General features: G+C 44.7%; 1 protein-coding gene across 2 annotated transcripts in view; it reads left to right on the top strand.

Annotated features, from left to right (window-relative positions):
• The window catches only part of LOC111979665 (sodium/potassium-transporting ATPase subunit beta-1-interacting protein 3-like), a 118,043-nt gene that overhangs the window by 84,145 nt on the left and 14,362 nt on the right, over positions 1-19,536 (top strand). For both annotated transcript variants that reach the window (XM_070448766.1, XM_024010284.2), the window contains exon 5: positions 18,152-18,212. In XM_070448766.1, the coding sequence (XP_070304867.1) occupies positions 18,152-18,212 (61 nt within the window). The remainder of the gene's footprint in view (positions 1-18,151; positions 18,213-19,536) is intronic.

The raw sequence follows: 19,536 nt of genomic DNA, 5'->3' as shown, positions 1-19,536 counted from the left end.
AAAAAAATTAAGAAAAATCATTGAATGAGTAGGTGTGTCCAAACTTTTGACTGGCACTTTTGACAGGTTTTAAAAGGACATTCAGACACTTGTCCCAAAGTCACTCCTGCGTTGTCTTGGCTGTGTGCTTAGGGTCGTTGTCCTTTTGGAAGGTGAACCTTCGCCCCAGTCTGAGGTCCTGAGCGCTCTGGAGCAGGTTTTCATCAATGATCTGTCTGTACAGTCGTGGCCAAAAGTTTTGAGAATGACACAAATATACATTTTCACAAAGTCTGCTGCCTCAGTTTGTACGATGGCAATTTGCATATACTCCAGAATGTTATGAAGAGTGATCAGATGAATTGGAATTAATTGTAAAGTCCCTTTTTGCCATGCAAAAGAACTGAATCCCCCAAAAACATTTCCACTGCATTTCAGCCCTGCCACAAAAGGACCAGCTGACATGTCAGTGATTCTCTCGTTAACACAGGTGTGAGTGTTGACGAGGCTGGAGATCACTCTGTCATGCTGATTGAGTTTGAATAACAGACTGGAAGCTTCAAAAGGAGGGTGGTGCTTGGAATCATTGTTCTTCCTCTGTCAACAATGTTTACCTGCAAGGAAACACGTGCCGTCATCATTGCTTTGCACAAAAAGGGCTTCACAGGCAAGGATATTGCTGCCAGTAAGATTGCACCTAAATCAACCATTTATCAGATCATCATGAACTTCAAGGAAAGCGGTTCAATTGTTGTTAAGGAGGCTTCAGGGCACCCAAGAAAGTCCAGCAAGCGCCAGGACCGTCTCCTAAAGTTCATTCAGCTGCGGGATCGGGGCACCACCAGTACAGAGCTTGCTCAGGAATGTCAGCAGGCAGGTGTGAGTGCATCTGCATGCACAGTGAGGCGATGACTTTTGGAGGATGGCCTGGTTTCAAGAAGGGCGGCAAAGAAGCCACTTCTCTCCAGGAAAAACATCAGGGACAGAGTGATATTCTGCAAAAGGTACAGGGATTGGAATGCTGAAGTGTGGGGTAAAGTCATTTTCTCTGAATCACCTTTCCGGTTGATTGGGGCATCCGGAAAAAAGCTTGTCCGGAGAAGACGAGGTCAGCGCTACCATCAGTCCTGTGTCATGCCAACAGTAAAGCATCCTGAAACCATTCATGTGTGGGGTTGCTTCTCAGCCAAGGGAGTGGGCTCACTCACAATTTTGCCTAAGAACACAGCCATGAATAAAGAATGGTACCAACACATCCTCCGAGAGCAACTTCTCCCAACCATCCAGGAACAGTTTGGTGACGAGCAATGCCTTTTACAGCATGATGGAGCACCTTTCCATAAGGCAAAAGTGATAACTAAGTGGCTCGGGGAACAAAACATCGATATGTTGGGTCCATGGCCAGGAAACTCCCCAGACCTTAATCCCATTGCGAACTTGTGGTCAATCCTCAAGAGGCGGGTGGACAAACAAAAACCACAAATTCTGACAAACTCCAAGCATTGATTATGCAAGAATGGGCTGCCATCAGTCAGGATGTGACCCAGAAATTAATTGACAGCATGCAGTACGGATTGCAGAGGTCTTGAAAAAGAAGGGTCAACTCTGCAAATATTGACTCTTTGCATCAACTTCATGTAATTGTCAAAAAGCCTTTGACACTTATGAAATGCTTGTAATTATACTTCAGTATTCCATAGTAACATCTGACAAAAAATATCTAAAGACACTGAAACAGCAAATTTTGTGGAAATTAATATTTGTATCATTCTCAAAACTTTTGGCCACGACTGTACTTTGCTCCATTCATCTTTTCCTCGATCCTGACTAGTCTCCCAGTCCCTGCCACTGAAAAACATCCCCACAGCATGATGAAGCCACCACCATGTTTCACCATCGAGATGGTGCCAAGTTTCCTCAATACGTGACGCTTGGCATTCAGGCCTAGGAGTTCATTCCTGGTTTCATCAAACCAGAAAGTCTTGTTTCTCATGGTCGGAGAGTCTTCAGGTAACTTTTGTCAAACTCCAAGCGGGCTGTCGTGCCTTTTTCTGAAGAGTCGCTTCTGTCTGGCCACTCTACCATAAAGGCCTGATTGTTGGAGTGCTGCAGAGATTGTTGTCCTTCTGGAAGGTTCTCCCATCTCCACAGAGGAACTGTGGAGCTCTGTTGGGTTCTTGGTCACCTCCCTGACCAAAGCCCTTCTCCCCCTATTGCTCAGTTTGGCCGGGACGGCCAGCTCTAGGAAGAGTCTTGGTGTTTCCAAACTTCTTCCATTTAAGAATGATGGAGGCCACTGTGTTCTCGTGGACCTTCAATGCTGCAGAAAGTTATTTGTACCCTTCCCCAGATCTGTGCCTCGACACAATCCTGTCTCGGAGCGCTACGGACAATTCCTTTGACCTCATGGCTTGGTTTTTGCTCTGACGTGCACTGTCAACTGTGGGACCTTATATAGAGACAGGTGTGTGCCTTTCCAAATCATGTCCAATCAATTGAATTTACTACTGGTGGACTCCAATCAAGTTGTAGAAACATCTCAAGGATGATCAATGGAAACAGGATGCACCTGCACTCAATTTCGAGTCTCATAGCAAAGTGTCTGAATACTTATGGAAATAAGGTATTTCTGTTATTTATTTGTAATAAATTAGCTAAATATTCTAAAAACCTGTGTTCGCTTTGTCATTATAGGGGTATTGTGTGTAGATTGCTGAGGATTTTATTTTGTTTAATCAATTTTAGAATAAGGCTGTAACGTAACAAAATGTGTAGAAAGTCAAGGGGTGAATACTGAATACTGAATACTTTCCGAAAGCACTGTACATATCAACACAATAAAAAATATTTTGCATATTCAAAGTGGTAGGCATGTTGTGTAAATCAAATGATACAAACCCCCCCAAAAATCTATTTTAATTCCAGGTTGTAAGGCAACAAAATAGGAAAAATGCCAAGGGGGGTGAATACTTTCGCAAGGCTCTGGTCTGTCCAAGAAGTGAATGTTCTCTGCTATCCACTTTATGTTTTAATTATTTTTTGGGGTGTAGGGGAGGGTCACAAGCGTTTATGGAGGCTTGGGTAAAAATATATTTTACTTAATTAAGGGCGGGCCATCCATTTCCGTTTTAGAGAGATCCAATTCTCTCTAGGTATCCTCGTTATAACTAATGTACAGTCCCTTATCACATACAGTATAGTCGGTAAGTTGCAGATGGGTTTTTAGCAATTGCGGGCATTGCAGGTGAACAAACAGCTGACTCACGCACCACTAGTGTGTACGTGTCATTTTATATAAAGCCTCTATAAATGTATGAGATTGTGGTGGGCTTTCACCTTGGCCGTGTGGGACTGATGCGCAACAGGGGAATACTGGATTAGTCTGTTTCGTTTACACCAGCTAGAAACACCCCATTTCCTACGTGTTCAGAATACACCACCAGGAAGCTGTCTCACACTCCCCCCCCTCTCACAATTTATACACACAGCTGCCCATGCAAACACACACACACACACACACACACACACACCACACACACACACACACACACACACACACACACACACACACACACACACACACACACACACACACACATCACAACACACAACAACACACACACACACACACACACACAGGAAATATTAAACTAGTATAACCCTAGTTTGCTGCCCTTTGGCCATGCTGAGCTGTGTGCACGTTATTCCTTTCTCTGCATTCCCACTGGAACAATGCTGTGTAGGTTGGTGTTTCAAGAGATGGAAACTTTCTCTCCTTCCCTGTGTGGCTGAGTGATGAATGGTTGTCACTGGATGATTGAGGGGTCCCCACAAGAGGCCCACTATAGAGTGACCCCTATGATTACTGCTCTAGGCTGTGTTTGTGTGTGTGTGTGCGTGAGTGGCTGGGTGCGCATGTGTGAGGCCCTTAACTGGGATGCCTGCAGAAAAATGCCAGCTGTACGAAGAAGTGATATAGCGAGAGAAGCTGTTGGGAGTCAGTGTGACAGCTGCTGTGTATCTGTCTGGAGGCCTGTGACTGCATCGTACACTGAGACACTTAGTCTGGGAAGTCGGATGGCAGCTATTCTGAAGGAATGTGTTACGTGTGTGTGCAATTCTGTGTGTTATGGGTGCTGTGTGTGTTATAAGCCACTTGTGTTCGGTGTGTGTTGCACGGGTTTGTTTTATGTAGAAGATACAGTCGTATAAAAGAAGCTTTCAACCACTCATGAAACACGAGTTTAAGCATGCTGCATTAAAACCAGCATTAAAGGTCAGTATGAACCAGTATGAAAACTTGTACATCCGCTTAGTCTGGCTGGCTAGAGAGAGAAAAGAATAGAGAGGGGTAAAGGGGCAAGGGACAAGGAGGAGAGAAGGGAGGGGGAGATTGGAGGGAAAAGGAGGAGAGATAATTTTGTCCGTAGCTGGCAATGACTGGGGTAGATGGGCATTGGAGAGTCAGTGACAGGCTATAAGGAGCATAATAAAAACATGGCATATTAAACCACAGAGTCTCCACAGCTTTAACTGTTAATCTGTTTTAGGTGAAACTGGGGGGGTTTCCTCAGATAGTGAGAGAGAGTGAGAGAGTGAGCAGCTGCTGCTGCCTATGTGGGGAAAAAGGACTACATTAAAGATGCACTATGCAGAAATCACTCCGCCATTTCCTGGTTGCTAAAAATCTAATAGCTAGCCTGATTTCAGTTTATGTGACAAAACAAAAAAGTAGAGTGTAAAGAATCATACCATCTAAACCACTGTGAAATAGTGTATGCAATGTAAACAGAACTGTCTACTTTCTTGGGGACCTGATTGTTTTCATCAAGCTGTCCGCTCAAGTGGAAGCTTCTCACTGTAACCAGGGCCTGTAATCTGGTTCAGGTTATTAATTAACCTACAAGGGTGCTTACAAACACTAAAGGAACAAAATCAGCCACATGTATAGTTCTAAAGCTGTATCCGTACCCATTGGATGCAGTGATAACAATATAGGGGCTATATCCAGGAAAGCAAAAGTAGTATATAAGAGATTATACAAAAGATTTAGCTATGACTCTTATGTGGAAGATGTAAAAAAATATTTGATCGTCTGATGTGATTAATGAGGAGCATCCAGACGCTGCACTTGATGAATTTATGAAATTGCTTCTTCCAATGATTGATAAACATGCACCTGTTAAGAAACTGACTGTTAGAACTCTGTTAAGGCTCCATGGGTTGATGAGGAATTGAAAAACTGTATGGTTGAAAGTAATGAGGCAAAGGGAGTGGCTAATAAGTCTGGCTGTACATCTGGCTGGCTGAGAAATTATGTGACTAAACTCAACAAAAAGAAGAAGAAACGGTATTATAAACTCAAGATCAATGATATTAAGAATGATGGGAAAATCTAATGGCTTATTCATCACAAAACCATTTGATGTTGCCAATTATTTTACCTTATTGGCAAAGTGGCAAACTTAGGCAGTAAATGCCAACAATGAACAATCAGACATTTTATTCATGCTTAAAAAAACAAATAATGAAAGAAAAGCAATGCAAGTTTTAATTTTGTAAAGTTAGTGTGGGAGAGGTGGAATAATTATTGTTATCGATCAATAATGACAAACCTCCTGGCATTGCCAACTTAGATGGAAAGCTCCTGAGGATGGCGGCTGACTCTATAGCCACTCCTATCTGTCATATCTTTAATCTGAGCCTAGAGGAAAGTCTTTGTCCTCAGGCCTGGAGGGAAGCCAAAGTCGTTCCGCTAACAGCAGACCTATCAGCTTGCTGCCATCTTTTAGCAAACTGTTGAAAAAAATATAATGCTATTTCCCTGTAAACAAATTATCAACAGACTTTCAGCATGCTTGTAGAAAAGGGCACTCAACAAGTACTGCACTGACACAAATGACCGATGATTGGTTGAAAGAAATTGATAATAATAAGATTGTGGGGTGCACCCGAGTGGCGCAGCGGTCTAAGGCACTGCATCGCAGTGTTGCGGAGTCACTGCAGCCTGGGGGTTGATACCAGGCTGTGTCATTACTGGCCATGACCGGGAGTCCGACAAGGCGGCGCACAATTGGCCCAGTGTCACCCGGGTTAGGGGAGGATTTGGCCATGGGGGCTTTACTTGGCTCATCAAGCTCTAGCGACTCCTTGTGGCGAGCCGGGCGCCTGCATGCTGACTTTGGTCGTCAGTTGAACAGTGTTTCCTCCAACACATTGGTGCAGCTGGCTTCCGGGTTAAGCGGGCGGGTGTTAAGGAGCCTGGTTTGGCGGGTCATGTTTTGGAGGACGCATGGCTCAACCTTCGCCTCTCCCGAGCCCGTTGGGAAGTTGCCGCGATGAGACAAGATCTTAAATCACGAAACTGGGGCGAAAAAGGGGGTAAAAATTACACACAATTTTTTTGGGGAAAAGAAGAAGATTGTGAGAGCTGTACTGTTAGACATCAGTGCAGCCTTTGATATTATTGACCATAACCTGTTGTTGAAAACGTATGTGTTATGTATTTTCAACCTCTGCCATATTGTGGATTCAGAGCTATCTATCTATAGAACTCAGAGGGTTTTCTTTAATGGAAACCTTTCTAATGTCAAACATGTAATGTGTGGTGTACCGCAGGGCAGGTCTCTAGGCCCTCTACTCTTTTCTATTTTTATCAATGACCTGCCACTGGCATTAAACAAAGCATGTGTGTCCATGTATGCTGATGATACAATACTTGCCAGCAACCACAGCTAATGAAGTCACTGAAGCCCTAAACAAAGAGTTGCAGTCTGTTTTGGAATGGGTGGCCAGTAATAAACTGGTCCTGAACATCTCTAAAAGTTAGAGCATTGTATTTCTAGTTCTACTGGTGTGGCTGTTGAACAAGTTGAGGAAATGATTTGGTGTAACCTTAGATTGTAAACTGTCATGGTCAAAACATATAGATTGAGTGGTTGTAAATATAGGTCTGTCCGTAGTAAAGAGATGCTCTGTTTTTTTTTGCTTCTACAGGCTCTAGTTTTATCTTATATTGATTATTGTTCTGTCATATGGTCAAGTTCTGCAAAGAAACACCTAGTTAATCTGCAGCTGGCCAAGAAACAGAGCAGCACATCTTTCTCTTCATTGTAATCAGAGGGCTAATATTAATATTATTTATCACATTTCAGGAGAAGACCCAGATGCAGACAGTGTCGAAGTAACAAAAGTGTATTACTAGATCAGGGGGCAGGCAAAACGACAGGTCAAGGGCAGACAGAGGTCAGTAATCCAGATCAGAGTCCATAAAGTATGGAACGGCAGGCAGTCTCGGAGTCAGGGCAGGCAGATGTCAATAATCCAGGGTGATGTGACAAGGTACAGAACGACAGGCAGGGTCAGGGCAGGCAGAATGGTCAAAACTGAGAAAACAGGAACTAGAATAAGACGTGAGCAAGGGGACAAACAAAATGAACTGGCAACAGACAGAGAACACAGGTATAAATACACTGGGGATAATGGGGAAGATGGGCGACACCTGGAAGGGGTGGAGACAAGCACAAAGACAGGTGAAACAGATCAGAGTGTGACACTATGCATGCCAGTCTCTCTTGGTTAAGAGTTGAGGAAAGGCTGACTGCGTCACTTCTTGTTTTATAAGAAACAATGTGTTGGAAATTCAAAGTTGTTTGCATAGTCAACTTACACACAGCACTGACAAACACACTTACCCCACCAGACATGCCACCAGGGGTCGTTTCGCAGTCCCCAGGTCCAGAACAAATTCAAGGAAACGTACAGTATTATACAGAGCTTTGAGTGCATGGAACTCCCTTCCATCTTATATAACGCAAGTGAACAGCAAACCTGGTTTCAAAAAACAAATAAAGCAACACCTCACGGCTCAGCGCCTCTCCCCCATGTGACCTACTTGTTGTGTGTATGTACTGACTTGTAGGTGCTACTGATAGATGTGCACACACACACACACACACACACTACATGTTGATGTTTTGAAATGTATGTCAATTGTAGTTTTTTGTCTGTGAGGTATTTTTCGTTATGTGTTGGACCACAGTAAGACTAGCTGCTGCCATTATCATTGGCTAATGGGGACCCTAATAAATCAAATCATTTCCATAACCAAAATATTGTATTTTCAGCTGTTTGAAGCTGGCGTACAAAACCAAAAGTAAAAAATGCAAAAATGAAACTGGGAAGCATAGAAATAGTGCACATAGAACAGATATACAGCTTCTTAGACTTGCTTCCAATGAGAATGACAGATCTATAACACAGATTTCTATATGAATTTGATCAGGTCGCCCAAAAAGTGACATATTGCAGCTTTAAGGGAAAAACAGCCAACCTCGATGTATTTATTATTTTTCTTTATAGCGTGCTGCGTGGTTAGAACTCGCTGTGAGTGCATGCATGTGTGCATTGTCTGAGTTTGTGTTGAATTTGTTTAGTGTGATTAATGACAGGCAGAATATGATATGATGAGATAGGGGCAGCAGGGACTACATGCATCTGTTCTTTTCCTGTTCATCACTCCAGTCACACACACACACACAGAGAGAGAGAGGTGATCTCATTTTCATACTCAGTGGGGAAGCTGTTTACTCATCGTCAAGTAGACAGTGCCAGGCTCAAAGTATTCATTCACAGAGCCTCTGTTGGAGACAGACAGGTCGAGTCGTGAATGAGGTGAGCCCCTCTACTCCCTATAAGGTGCCACTCGCCCATCTACTGGTCATTCTCAAGCATGCTTCTCTTCCTTGCGCTCCTGCGAGCAGCGAGTATTTCTAATTCTCGTTTCGATGTGTCACTATAGGATATGGCCAACTCCCGTATCGCAGACATGCTCTCCGAAGCCAGGGTAGTTTGTCCCAAAAGCATCACCCCTCAGAGGCTCCAACACTAAAGAAGTATGCACCAACGAAGGTGCAGTGACATCCAGCCGATAAAGACCTCATAAACGTATGAGTGGTGGCCCAACATGCCATAAAGCAAATCTCCTGTAAGGAGATGCCTTAGAACAGTGCCCAAGAGGTAGCCATGCCTCTGGTGGAACAAGCCCTTCCGGACTGTAACCCTTGCTATTATATTTTCCAGTACAATAGCCTCCACTATCCCAAGGGATAGCCGTTAACGACGTATGGGACCCCCTTTGCAGGGAGTTGCCCAAAAAAAGCAGAGGTTGTTGCTGCATTACTCTCGCTTCATCCAAGCAAATGCGCAAGATGCATACTGGACACACGTTGGAGACGCTCTTCCGTAAACGTGGAACCACAAGCTCTAGGTTGCGACAACACAGTTGCCGCTCACCAAAGGCATAAAGGCGGGGTTTGGGTAACGAGATACCTAGGAAGACCCCAGGGCATACTGAAGACACGAACGGCGGCCCTACAGCGTGTGCAGCCCACTCACTCGCTTTGCAGGCGTAGTGCAGATGGTAAAGCGGTTTAGAAGAAGTATCACATCTTCACCCTGTCCAGCGGCTCAAGATGCTGCCGAGAGGAAGCCTCAAGCACAGTAGACAGGTCCCAGTGATGGGACTAAAGGCTTGGAGACAGGACGTAAGCTACATGCACCCGTCATCAACGACATAAGAGCTTGTTACCCTACTGTGTAAGTGCCAAGGCCTGTATGACAGGTCGAGATAGCAGCTAAACGGGCCTTGCAGTGGAGATCTTCCATCTGGCCAAAAAAGGTCCTGCATAGAAACCTTGGATACAATGCATTTAAGGAATGGTCTGTGTAGGTCACAGCACTTCTCAAAAATCGCATTGTTTTTCCAAACACTGAGCGTGTAGATGGGGCATATGTCAATGATCTTGAGTGGCAAGCTTGTCGCATTCATATTTATCCTCCCACGGGTCATGCCTAGAGGGCCATGGCTACTGGGTGAGGGTGGTGAATCTTTGGCAAAGATGTTTTTTAATGTTTTCTCTAAATAAGCTTTGTTGTACAATTAAACATCAATACACTGCATTTCTCCTGATTCCTGCTTACAAGAAAACATTTAAGCAGGAATCACCAGTGACTAGATCAATAAAAAAGCGGTCAGATGAAGCAGATGCTAAGCTACAGGACGGATTTGCTAACACAGATTGGAATATGTTCCGGGATTAACTACTTCTATGCTCGCTTCGAGGCAAATAACACTGAAACATGCATGAGAGCACCAGCTGTAACGGACGACTGTGTGATCACGCTCTCCGCAGCTAATGTGAGTAAGACCTTTAGACAGGTCAACATTCACAAGGCCGCAGGGCCAGACGGATTACAACCTCTCCCTGTCCGAGTCTGTAATACCAACATGTTTCAAGCAGACCACCATAGTCTGTGTGCCCAAGTACACTAAGGTAACCTGCCTAAATGACTACCGACCGTAGCACTCACATCTGTAGCCATGAAGTGCTTTTAAAGGCTGGTCATGGCTCACATCAACAGCATTATCCCAGAAACCCTAGACACACTCCAATTTGCATACCGCCCAACAGATCCACAGATGATGCATTCTCTATTGCACTCCACACTGCCTTTTCCCACCTGGAGAAAAGGAACACCTATGTGAGAATACTATTCATTGACTACAGCTCAGCGTTCAACACCATAGTGTCCACAAAGCTCATCACTAAGCTAAGGACTCTGGGACTAAACACCTCCCTCTACAACTGGATCCTGGACTTCCTGACGGGCCGCCCCCAGGTGGTAAGAGTAGGCAACAACACATCTGCCACGCTGATCCATAACATTGGGGCCCCTCAAGGGTGTGTACTTAGTCCCCTCCTGTATTCCCTGTTCACCCACGACTGCGTGGGCAAACACGACTCCAACACCATCATAAAGTTTGCTGACGGCACAACAGTGGTAGACATTTACATTTACATTTACATTTAAGTCATTTAGCAGACGCTCTTATCCAGAGCGACTTACAAATTGGAAAGTTCATACATATTCATCCTGGTCCCCCCGTGGGGAATGAACCCACAACCCTGCCCAACTGAGCCACACGGGACCACCTGATCACTGACAACGATGGGACAGCCTATAGGGAGGAGGTCAGAGAACTGGCAGTGTGGTACCAGGACAACAACCTCTCCCTCAATGTGAGCAAGACTAAGGTGCTGATCGTGGACTACAGGAAAAGGCAGGCTGAACAGGCCCCCATTCTCATCGACAGGGCTGTAGTGGAGGGGGTCGAGAGTTTCAAGTTCCTTGGTGTCCACATCACCAACAAGCTATCATGGTCCAAACATACCAAGACAGTTGTGAAGAGGGCACGACAAAGCCTTTTCCCCCTCAGGAGACTGAAAGATTTGGCATGGGTCCCCAGATCTTAAAAAGGTTCTACAGCTGCACCATTGAGAGCTCCATGACCAGTTGCATCACCGCCTGGTATGGCAACTGCTCGGCATCTGACCGTAAGGCGCTGCAGAGGGTACTGCGAACGGCCCAGTACATCACTCGGGCCAAGCTTCCTGCCATCCAGGACCTATATAATAGGCGGTGTCAGAGGAAAGACCATAAAATTGTCAGACTCCAGTCACCCAAGTTATAGACTGTTTTCTCTGCTACCGCACGGCAAGCGGTACCAGAGCGCCAAGTCTAGGACCAAGAGGCTCCTCAACAGCTTCTACACCCAAGGCATAAGACTGCTGAACAATTAATAAAATCGCCACCGGACAATTTATATTGACCCCACTCTCCCCCTCCCTTTTGTACACTGCTGCTACTCACTGTTTATTATCAATGCATAGTTACTTCACACCCACCTACATGTACAAATTACCTCACACTGACTCGGTACCGGTACCCCCTGTATATAACCTCATTATTGTTATCGTGTTACCTTTTTATTTTAGTAAGTAAGCATTTCACGGTAAAGTCTACACATGTTGTATTCGGCGCATGTGACAAATAAAGTTTGATTTGATTTGGCAGTAGTACTGTCAATTATTTTATCACTGACGTCAACCCAGAGTCTCTCAGAGCGTTCAGTCAGCCCACTGACATCCCTATCAGATCACAGCAAAATCAGTCTACTTGAACAGAGCAATACTCAACCATGAGGCGTCAAAGCCAAAGGAACTGAATAATATTAAGAAATTCTATAGATGGAAGGAAAGTAATGTAGAAACCAACCAGAAAACAATTAGGCAACAACAAATTCAATCCCTTCTACACAACTTCCTGGACAAAACGTTCCACTGTAATAGTGAAGGTGTAAACTTGACAGTAGAAAACCTAAACAGTATAATTGACCTTTCAGTTTCCCTATCAAAACATTTCAAGCAGACAACCTTAGAAAATTAACAACAGTGACAAATGGTTTGATGAAGAATGCAAAAATCTAAGAAAGAAATTGAGAAACCTATCCAACCAAAAACACAGAGACCCAGAAAACCTGAGCCTTCACTATGGTGAATCACTAAAACAATACAGAAATACACTACGGAAGAAGAAGGAACAGCGCGTCAGAAATCAGCTCAATGTAATTGAAGAATCCATAGAATCTAACCACTCCTCGGAAAATTGGAAAACACTAAACAAACAACACGAAGAGTTATCTATCCAAAACGAAGATGTATGGATAAACCACTTCTCCAATCTTTTTAGCTCTGTAACAAAGAACAAACAGCAAAAACATATACATGGTCAAATACAAATCTTAGAATCAACTATTAAAGACTACCAGAACCCACTGGATTCTCCTATTACAGTGAATGAACTACAGGACAAAATACAAACCCTCCAACCCAAAAAGACCTGTGGTATTGATGGTATCCTAAATGAAATGATAAAATATACAGACCACAAAATACTAGAATCTGAAGTCAAATGTCTACTGTTTGCTGAGGATCTGTGGCTTCTGTTCCCAACCAAGGAGGGCTTTACAGCAGCACCTAGATCTTCTCCACAGATTCTGTGAGACCTGGGCTCTGACAGTAAATCTCAGTAAGACAAAAAGAATGGTGTTCCAAAAAATGTCCAGTCGCCAGGACCACAAATACAAAATTCCATCTAGACACCGTTGCCCTAGACCACACAAAAAACGATATGTACCTTGGCCTAAACATCAGCGCCACAGGTAACTTCCACAAAGCTGTGAACAATCTGAGAAAGGCAAGAAGGGCCTTCTAYGCCATCAAAAGGAACATCAAATTCGGCATTCCAATTAGGATCTGGCTAAAAATACTTGAATCAGTTATAGAACCCATTGCCCTTTATGGTTGTGAGGTCTGGGGTCCGCTCACCAACCAAGAATTCACAGAATGGGACATTCACCGAATTGAGACTCTGCATGTAGAATTCTTCAAAAATATCCTCAGTGTACAACGTAGAACACCAAATAATGCAATGCAGAGCAGAATTAGGCCGATACCCACTAATGATCCAAATCCAGAAAAGAGACGTTAAATTCTACAACCATCTAAAAGGAAGCGATTCCCAAACYTTCCATAACAAAGCCATCACCTACAGAGAGATGAACCTGGAGAAGAGTCCCCTAGTACTCTGTTCACAAACACAAACAGACCCCACAGAGCCCCAGGATAGCAACACAATTAGACCCAACCAAATCATCAGAAAACAAAAAGATAATTACTTGACATATTGGAAAGAATTAACAAAAAAACTGAGCAAACTACTTTGCTATTTGGCCCACTAAACAGAGAGCACACAGTGGCAGAATACCTGACCACTGTGACTGACCCAAAATGAAGGAAAGCTTTGACTATGTACTATAGCCTTGCTATTGAGAAAGGCCGCCGTAGGGCAGATCTGGCTCTCAAGAGAAGACAGGCTATGTGGACACTGCCCACAAAATTAAGTTGAAACTGAGCTGCACTTCCTAACCTCCTGCAAAAATGTATGACCATATTAGAGACACATATTTCCCTCAGATTACACAGATTCACAAAGAATTACAAAACAAATCCAACTTTGATAAACTCCCATATCTATCGGGTGAAATGCCACAGTGTGCATCACAGCAGCAAGATATGTGACCTGTTGCCACAAGAAAAGGGCAACCAGTGAAAAACAAACACCATTGTAAATACAACCCATATTTATTTTTATATATTTATTAACCCTTTTTTACTTTAACTCTGTGTACATCGTTGCAACACTGTATATAGCCATAAATTGACATTTTACATTTCTCTATTCCTTTGGAACTTTTGTGAGTGTAATATTTACTGTTCATTTTTTATAGTTTATTTCACTTTTGTTTATCTATTGCACTTGCTCTGGCAATGTAAACATATGTTTCCCATGTCACTAAAGCACTTTGAATTGAGAGAGATGGAGACTGGTCCTTAAATCATAGTCCATTGTGTTTTCCTTGTATTCCTGGGCCATTTGCCATGCAGCCCCAGGTGACAGAGAATACAATTTAGGGTAGAGCCTACAAGCCAAGCTAGCAGTGTGTTAGTTGAGGTAGGCCACATGAGCATTACGCCTAGCCTAGGTTAGCAGTACCAGCTAGCCTTGCCGCATTAGCTAGCCTGTTTCATACCGTCTCGTGGACCGGATCACAGCATAGTGGGGCCGGCTCAGTTAGTAGGCACAAAGCAACTCAATGCTAAGTGAACTAAATACGAGAGCTAAGATAGCCGTGACGACTAGTAGTGTGGCTAAAGCTTAGCACAGGCCAGTACTCATAAAACCTTACAACACTCACAGGACTCGTTCGAAAGCTAACTGAGCATGTTTGCTTCCCATGGGGTACAGAGGCCTATGATAACTCCGGGGCAAAAACATGACTTAACCGGTTTATGCATGGTAAATAATGAATGGTAAATCATGTATTTTGTCATTTTGGAGTCACTTTTATTGTAAATAAGAATAGAATATGTTTCTAAACACTTCTACCTTAACGTGAATGTTTCCATGATTACGGATAATCCTGAATGAATCGTGAATAATGATGAGTGTGAAAGTTACAGAGGGTCAAAGATCATACCCCCAAGACATGCTAACTGTTGCTTTTGTTATTTCCGGATAGATGCTGGTTGAAAAGACAATCTACACAAGCCTTTTTAATCAGCAGGTATTGCATGGGTGGAGTTTAGGATTGCCTGGTGACATCACCTGGCGGTAAATTAGCTATTAGACAAATAACAACGAGAGTTCCAAAACTCTCTGCCAATAACAGCTGGATTTCAGTTATCACCTCCCCATTAAGACCATTCCCAGACAGTCCTAACTAAATTCTAGCTTGAGAAATAGTTTTTTGCAAAAAAAACTATATATTTTTTATTTTAACCATTTTATTGGAAAACTATTACAGTAAGGTACTTAATTGTTACCCTGAAATGATTTGAAATTGATATAAAAAATGGCTGCGTTGTGCTTTTCTCCAAGGACAGTGAGCCAGATCAATAGTGTGTTAATTAGCCAGCCGATCAATGGAAATCCCCCTCCTGTCTCACACACACACACACGCAAAGGACTGACTGAAAAATAACTACTGCCAAAGGACTGACTGAAAAATAACTACTGCCAAAGTAAAAAAAAATACAATACGTGTTACTGGACTGAGCACCCTGATGAAGGCCTCAATTCCCCAAAATGTCAGATATGCAAATCATTTTAATTGTCGTCATTTCCTCTGTGTGTGTGTGTGTATGTGTGTGGAATCTGGTTGTCTCTCTCTACCTGGGCTAATATTTGCAGCGTTGACAGTGCCCTTCATTAACGCATGCAAATGTCTGTCTCCCCTAGCTGAGCAGCTGTGCGTCCTTCAAATCTACACTGCTTCTCAATGGCAGTAGTGAGTAGTGTGTGTATGTGAATGCCGTTGTGTGCACATGCACATGTATTATTGGGAATGTGTCTGCTTGTGTGTGGGCTGATGTTATCCTGAGAGGATGAATGTGGAATGTTTTCTCCCAAAGCCTGTTTCCTCCGATAAGCTTTGCTATCACAGGAGGTTGGTGGCACCTTAATTGGGGAGGATGGGCTCATGGTTGTGGCTGGAGTGGAATGGGTGGAATGTCATCAAATACATCAATTGATGACATTCCATTGGCTCGGTACCAGCTATTATTATGAGCCGTCCTCCCCTCAGCAGCCTCCACTGTTTGCTATAGATAATAGATGAACGGCAAATGGAACAAATCCTGGGTTTGAAGTCATCCAATCATTCTGAACTCTTCTCATCTCAGCCGCATTTTTCCCATCCCTCAATCCCGTTTTCCATTCTCCACCCTACGTTTTCCTCGGTCACACACTCCGCTTAAGATGCGGTCACACACGTACGCATAACACACACAGACATACCACCTTAGACAGAGACGAGGGGAGCTGTCAGAGGAGTCACTTTCCATTAGTGTTATTAGACACGGAGAGACCCCCACAGACGGCGAGAGAGACGAGGGGAGCTGTCAGAGGAGTCACTTTCCATTAGTGTTATTAAACAGAGAGACCCCCACAGACGGCCGAGAGAGACGAGGGGAGCTGTCAGAGGAGTCACTTTCCATTAGTGTTATTAGAACGGAGAGACCCCACAGACGGCCGAGAGAGACGAGGGGAGCTGTCAGAGGAAGTCACTTTCATTAGTGTTATTTAGAACGGAGAGACCCCCACAAGACGGCCGAGAGAGACGAGGGGGAGCCTGGTCAGAGGAGTCACTTTCCATTAGTTGTTTATTAGAACAGAGAGACGCCCACAGGACTGGACCGAGAGAGACGGAGGGGAGCTTGTCAGGAGGCGTCACTTTCATTAGTACTATTAGAAAGAGAGACCCGCCCACAAGACGGTCGAGAGAGACGTGGGGAGCTGTCAGAGGAGTCACTTTCCATTAGTGCTATTAGAACAGAGAGACCCCCACAGACGGCCGAGAGAGACGAGAGACGAGTAGTGACTGCATACGTTTGACTTACTTCTTCGTACTGGTGCCCCGTGGGAATGGAGCCCACAACTTTGGGGATGCAAGCGCCGTGCTTGACCAACCGAGCCACACGGGACCGACAGTTGATTTAATGTCAGCTAATAAGCTGTTGGACCGCTGTGACTCAGAAAATGACCAGTAATGACTGAACGGCTACAGGTTCAGGACAACAGTTGAGTTAAATACCCCCCCCCCCACCACATACAACCTCCCTATCAACCTCCACCTTTGCGTTTTCCTCCCACCCTGACAGTCTGTATTTGCTGACTGTGTTGTTGGCTGATCCCTCCAGACACTTTAATCAAGGCAATTCATGCATATCAAACACACACACACACACCACACACACACACACACCACACACACACACCGTTAATGCAAACCAAACAATGTCTGGCCCCCTGCTGCTAACACGTGTATGTTCATTCCCTACTACTGTAATGGCTGGCCTGCCTGTCAGAGGTAATTAGCTGACAGAGAGGAGGTGGGATGGACTCAATTTTCTCTCTTAAAACTAATTTAGGCTGCTAATGTTGTCCGAGGGTGTGATTATAGGACTAGTCATTACCCTTCAAGAACACACAGCCACAGACAGACACTCGTATACTGTATAGCCTGTACCATCACTAGGCTCACTTGTGCATGAAAACATGCATGCCCAAATATACACACACACACACACAGTCTCCGGTTGCCCCGTGTGTGTTTTGAGGGCATTGTGCCCGACGCTGGTTTAATTGGCATGGCAGTGTGCCAAGTCATCGGGGGTAGAGAGTGTCTGTCTGTCTCTCTTTCTTAGCCCCAGTGTGTGTGTGTCTCAGAATAGATGACAGCCATCTGTCGACAGTACAGCCTATTGTCACTTTGCCTCGATTCAGGACGATAGGCTGCTGAGCCCAGAATAGTGTCCTTGGTTGGGTTATCTAATGGTTATACCAGCTTGTTTAAGTGCAGGGTGTCTTCGTGCATTTGTTTTCTGAGGAAGTGTCTCTGGACATGTTGTTGATTTTGTGTATCGCAGAACACATTATTTAGATAGAGAGGAATATAGATGAGCTCATAGACTCATACTGCGCATGCTGATCTATGTGCTGATCGGCGATTTTGATTGCAACCTGTCGTGCCATCATCCCAACCCTGGACATACACTCACGTCCCCAGTCGCTATTTTTGAATGGAGGTGTTTATCCCCTATGTTTGCTCTGTTCTCTCTATCCTATAGTTGTACTTCATATGTTTGCACACTCACACGCACACACACACTCCTCTGTGTGCTCTAACTCACTGTGTGTGTTTTCTCAGCTCCTGGGCTTCGTGTACGCCTGCTACGTCATCAGCTCCATCACTGAGGAGGAAGACAGCTGTGAGTACAACTTAACTTGACACACACACACACACACTCGCACACCCCCTAAATGAACCACAACCTAACCACATAGCAAGACAGGAAAGGAGGAAGAGGAGAAAAGAGAAGAGGAGAGGGGGACCTGTAGCTCATTAAAACCTCCCTCAATCCCTCCTCCACCTTGTCGTCTCCTCCCTTACTCCCCTTCTCCCTCACCCTACCGGCTGGTCTCCTTCACTCTGTGTCCCCTTCCCATTCCACACCCATCCAACCATTCCATTCTCTTCATTCTCTCTCTCTCTCCCTCACACCATTCCACACCCATCCAACCATTCTATTCTCTCTCTCTCTCTCTCTCTCTCTCTCTCTCTCCGAGTATGGGGGGGGGGGGGGGTGAGCAGTGCTGAGCGTAGATGACAAAAACACACTCTCTTTTTCACACACAACCCCGAACACCACCAATGAGGAATAACAGTGGAAGGCGGGAGAGAGAAGTGAAAAGAGAGGTGGAAGTGGGGATTAGTACACCAGGTGTTAGATAATAACAGGTTAACAGCGAGGACCTGTAGGGAAAGAAACATTGGGTCAACGGGTGCTGAAATGGGTGTGAGGGACGACAGAGAGAATGATATGTGGATGGAATGTGGATGGGTGTGGAATTGGCGTGTGAGGGGAGAGAGAGAGAACTAAGAAATGGAATGGTTGGAGTGAGTGTGGAATGGGTGTGAGAGGGAGAGAATGAGGAGAGAGAAGGTGAGGGATGGTCAGAGAGGGAGAGAGAGAGAGAGACGAGAGAGAGAGAGAGAGAGACGAGAGAGAGAGACAGACCAGAGAGAGAGAGAGTAGGAAATGGTTGGATGGCGTGTAGGAATGGTGTGAGGGAGAGACAGAGAAGAAGAGAGAAGGAAGAGGTGGATGTAGGAGAAGAGAGAGAGGGAAAGAGGAGATTGTTGATGGGGTGGACAATGATGGAGGGAGAGGAGAGAGAGAGAAGGGCGGAGAGAGTGAATAATGGAATGGTGTGGATGGTGTGGAATGGTGCTGAGGGCAGGAGAGAGAGAGAATGAAGAGAATGGAATGGGTTTGCGAGATGGGTGTGGCAATGGGTGTGCAGCGGACGGAGAAGAGAAGAATGAGATGGAATGGTTGAGATGTGGATGGGATGTGGGAGAGAGGTAGAGACGAGAGAAGAGAGAGAGCAGAGAAGAGAAGACGACGAGACGAGGAGAGAGAAGAGAAGAGAGAGAGAGAGAGTACACTGGAATGGTTGTGGCATCGGTGTGGATGGTGCTGAGGGCGAGAGAGCAGAGGAAGAGAGACGAGAGAGAGAGAGAGCGAGAAG

This window comes from Salvelinus sp. IW2-2015, linkage group LG19, assembly GCF_002910315.2.
Source record: "Salvelinus sp. IW2-2015 linkage group LG19, ASM291031v2, whole genome shotgun sequence".
NCBI lineage: Eukaryota > Metazoa > Chordata > Actinopteri > Salmoniformes > Salmonidae > Salvelinus > Salvelinus sp. IW2-2015.
This window is presented reverse-complemented; position numbering and strand designations above follow the sequence as displayed.